The following is a 3,580-nucleotide window of genomic DNA, read 5'->3' as shown; positions in this document are numbered from 1 at the left end:
CTCAAACACAGTTAGACAGGACCACTGCAGAGCCAGTTGCTGCCATCTTGGTTGGCACACACTGAGCTCTCCTTGCAGCCCTGGGCTGCTTTGAGANAGGCAGTGTCTGCTACAGCCCTCATTCTGGGGACCATGGTCCTGATGGTTTGGCCAAGGGTCTCTGTGCTGACTGTAACTCAGTGTGTGGGTGTAGATCCAAAGCGGTGGGGGGAAAGGAAGTTCTTGGGGGATCCTATTTGGCGATGAGGACCACTCAGTCTCACATAGATGCGCATAGTTTATTAGACAGAGAGTTAAAGGGCGTTTGGGCTTTGCTTCCTGGAGCCCAGAGTCTCCTGGTGTATTACTTCCTCCAGTGGGTGAGCTTGGCTGAGAGGAGGTGCTGCCATGTGGAGATGCAGGACTGAGCTCTGAGCATGCTACTCAGCTTCCTCATCTTTCTGATCATCATCATCATCATCATCATCATCATCGCCATAATCATTCTCATCTTCGTCATTGTCATCATTGTAATCATCATCATCATTAACTACAACAACGACATCCTTGTCTCTGCCTTCATCTCCCTTCTTGTTTGAAAGGTTAGAGATGTCTTCTGACTCTTTTACAGGCTCTGTGGACATCAAGTCCTTTGGATTATCTTCCCATTTGAAGCCCATCCCTGTGATGCAGATGCCCGGTGCATGCATTCCATAGACAGACACTAGATACTTGTCTGAACCTCCAGTNTCAGTGAAGTTTTGACCCTTTCTAACACCAAAGCTGGCCACGCGCCCCTTGTTTGTGGTGAAGGTCAGGGAAGTCAGGCAGTACACTGCACTGCCCTCTACCTTTACTATGTGCTCTCCATCCTCCAGAAGGAACTCTATGTAGGTTGGTGACCGGGATCCATAGACATCAGTCCACTTATTGCCAAACTGCAACTGTAAGCTGGAGAGAAATCAAGTCAGCACAACATCAGGGACTCCAGCTCCTTCTCACATCTGCATCCTATTCTGGTTTCTAGTTCACAGTTCAGTCTCCACAAGTGTCCAGCTCTCACGGGGCAGCCTGGATCCTTCTTCTTCTAGAAACATCCCTCCTCACAGGACCTCAGAGAGTCTGGCATCTGTACCAGNGCAGCTATGTCTGCTACTGAACCCACCCTCAGCTGGAATGTTTTCAGGTTCTGCCCAACTCATTGCTTCCCCTCTGGAGCCCTCTACCTTATCAGCCCCAAATGAGGCAGGAGCCACACTGCTAAGATCAGTGTACCTGAGACAGACCTTATGATCAGAGGCCAGGGAGACCGGCTCTTCTCCTCTTGTGTAGTCAGGGAAGCACAGGGGGGACCAGGGGAGCCCTGGAATCTGTTCTACTGAGCAAAGAAGTGANATGACCACCCCAAATCTTCTGGACCATTCCTAATGCCAGCTTCTTTCCTTTCTTGCATATTAAGTTGCTTATCAAATGAGAAAGAGGATGCAGGAAGGATGCCCAATACACTTAGAATTTCAGATACCATGAGTAATTTTCAGGACACTATATCCCNTGTTACATGGTTTATTCACTCATTTTTGACATTGATTTATTATTCATTTTGTGCACACGTATGTTTACCCATGTAGGACCACATGTGCCAAGTTCTTAGTAGAGGTGGAAAGTTGCTGTGTTCAACCCCCAGTAACATAAAATAATAAGCAGTNTATCTATGTTGTACAATATGAACTGTGTATGTAGATAATGCATGCATGTGTGTGTGTGCTTGCCTTTGTATGTATGTGTCTTTCTTGATCATTCTGTACCTGGTTATGTGAACGTGAGTTGTGTGCTTGTGTGTGTGTGTGTGTTTATGTGTGTGTGTGTTTATGTGTGTGTGTGTGTGTTTTCTGGATCTGCCTGTCTGCCTGTCTGTGATGCATGTGTGAGCATGTAGACGCTAGAGTTGGGCACTGAGTGTCTTCCTCTGTGGCTACCTGTCTTATTGCCTGGAGACAGGCTTTGTCACTGAATGAAGGTTCAGTGGTACAGCTAGACTGGCTGGCCAGGACTCCTGGGACTTCCCTGTCGCTGACCCCAGTGCTTACCTGATAGCCACCTCCATCCTCCCAGGCTTCTTCTCCTTTTGTGTGGCTTCTGGGAATCTGAACCCAGGCCCCCATGTTTGCCGAGTAGGTGCTCCTTCTTACCCCCCTGCCNTTTTCCCAGGCTCGCCCCTCATGGTTTCAGACAGAGTCTCCGTGGGAGCCTGGAATTGCCTTTTGGGTAAGACCCTGGCCAGCGGGCTGTGCAGGACCCCCCCGTCTCTGCTTCCACAGTTTGGGGGTACATTCCTGTGCTGCTGCTCTCGGCTCTCACATGGGTTCTGGGGATCCAAACTTAGGGCCTCATTTTCACACAGAAAAGACTTTATCCACCGAGCCTTCTCCCCACTCACCCAACATGAAATTTGTTAAGNATTAAGATAACCTCAGTATCGCACAGGAGACACATTAAAAGAATATTCATTGTTCCGTGGAATTCTATTAGTCTTGGGGGAACTGTATTTGTGTTTTCCAAGCTGGGCAACAGTAACACAGGCATTCGCGTCACTCTAGGAGAACCACAGGTCTCAAGAGTCAGACACTGGGGAGGACAGCCAAGACCTGGCCTGTCCCAAGGAAATGCCTGCCTTTCTGGAGCAGAGCGGAGGTGCAGAGTGGCAGAGAGAACTCACATTTTATGCCCTGTGAAGANAGGGTGATCTCTCAGACATGTGAGCAGTTTCTGTCACTACCAAGAGGCACTAAAGCCACCAGAACCACCTGGNAGAGGGANTCTTCAAGAAGCCTCTATGATCCCTTCTGAACAAGAAAGTTGGAGGTCCCTCTCCACCTGCCTCCTTGAGGACTGTCCAGTGTTAATCCAGCCTGTGCATTCCAGCCCTGAGTACACTGACTGAGATTGAGCTAGAGAATCAGAGGCCAAGAGGATAGTGGGTAATACTGGTTGGGGTTGTGAATCCAGGAGGTCCTCNAAGGCTCCATGTGAGATGAGTACCACCAGTCATTCCTTCAAGGAAGCCCTACTCACCCCTTGATGTACTTTAAAAGACTTAGGAAGATCCGCATGCCCTTGAGTTGCCCCTGATCCTCACTTCGAACGTAGAAATACTTGCCAACTTCATTCCCCAGGACATCTGAAAAGTGAGGCATTAGGAGAGTGTTCAGGACCACTCCCTCCCTCAGAGGCCATTATGCTTAGGACAGGACATGGGAGGTGAAGGTCACTAAGGTGGCTCAGGTACTCACACTGGGCTCTGCAGGTGGGACTGGCCAGGAGAGCCAAGGTCAGCAAGAGCAGCATGGCCCCTGAGGATTTGTGGTACAATCTGGCACTTGGATGCCACAATGCTAAGATTTCAGTGACACTCTGAGAAAAAGACGTTAGATGTAAGTGATCCCCAACCCCAGATTGAGACGAGAACAATCAGAAACCCACTTCTCCCATAGGTTCCTGAGGCTTCAGAAAAACCCACAGAAGGCTTCACCCATATGCCCACACTGTAACCTTCCTGACAATGTCACTGTGCTAACATTCTGATTAATCTCTGAGTAGTAGG

General features: G+C 49.0%; 1 protein-coding gene across 1 annotated transcript; it reads right to left on the bottom strand.

Annotated features, from left to right (window-relative positions):
- Window positions 1-264: 264 nt before the first annotated feature.
- Window positions 265-3,332, bottom strand: LOC110338069 (prostatic spermine-binding protein-like). The gene is made up of 3 exons (XM_021221271.1): window positions 3,270-3,332; window positions 3,052-3,157; window positions 265-930 (listed from the first exon to the last, which is right to left on the bottom strand). The coding sequence occupies exons 1-3, from the start codon at window positions 3,322-3,324 to the stop codon at window positions 420-422; spliced, it is 672 nt and encodes a 223-aa protein (XP_021076930.1). The 5' UTR covers window positions 3,325-3,332; the 3' UTR covers window positions 265-419.
- Window positions 3,333-3,580: the final 248 nt, after the last annotated feature.

Source organism: Mus pahari, chromosome 21 (genome assembly GCF_900095145.1).
Source record: "Mus pahari chromosome 21, PAHARI_EIJ_v1.1, whole genome shotgun sequence".
Lineage (NCBI taxonomy): Eukaryota > Metazoa > Chordata > Mammalia > Rodentia > Muridae > Mus > Mus pahari.
This window is presented reverse-complemented; position numbering and strand designations above follow the sequence as displayed.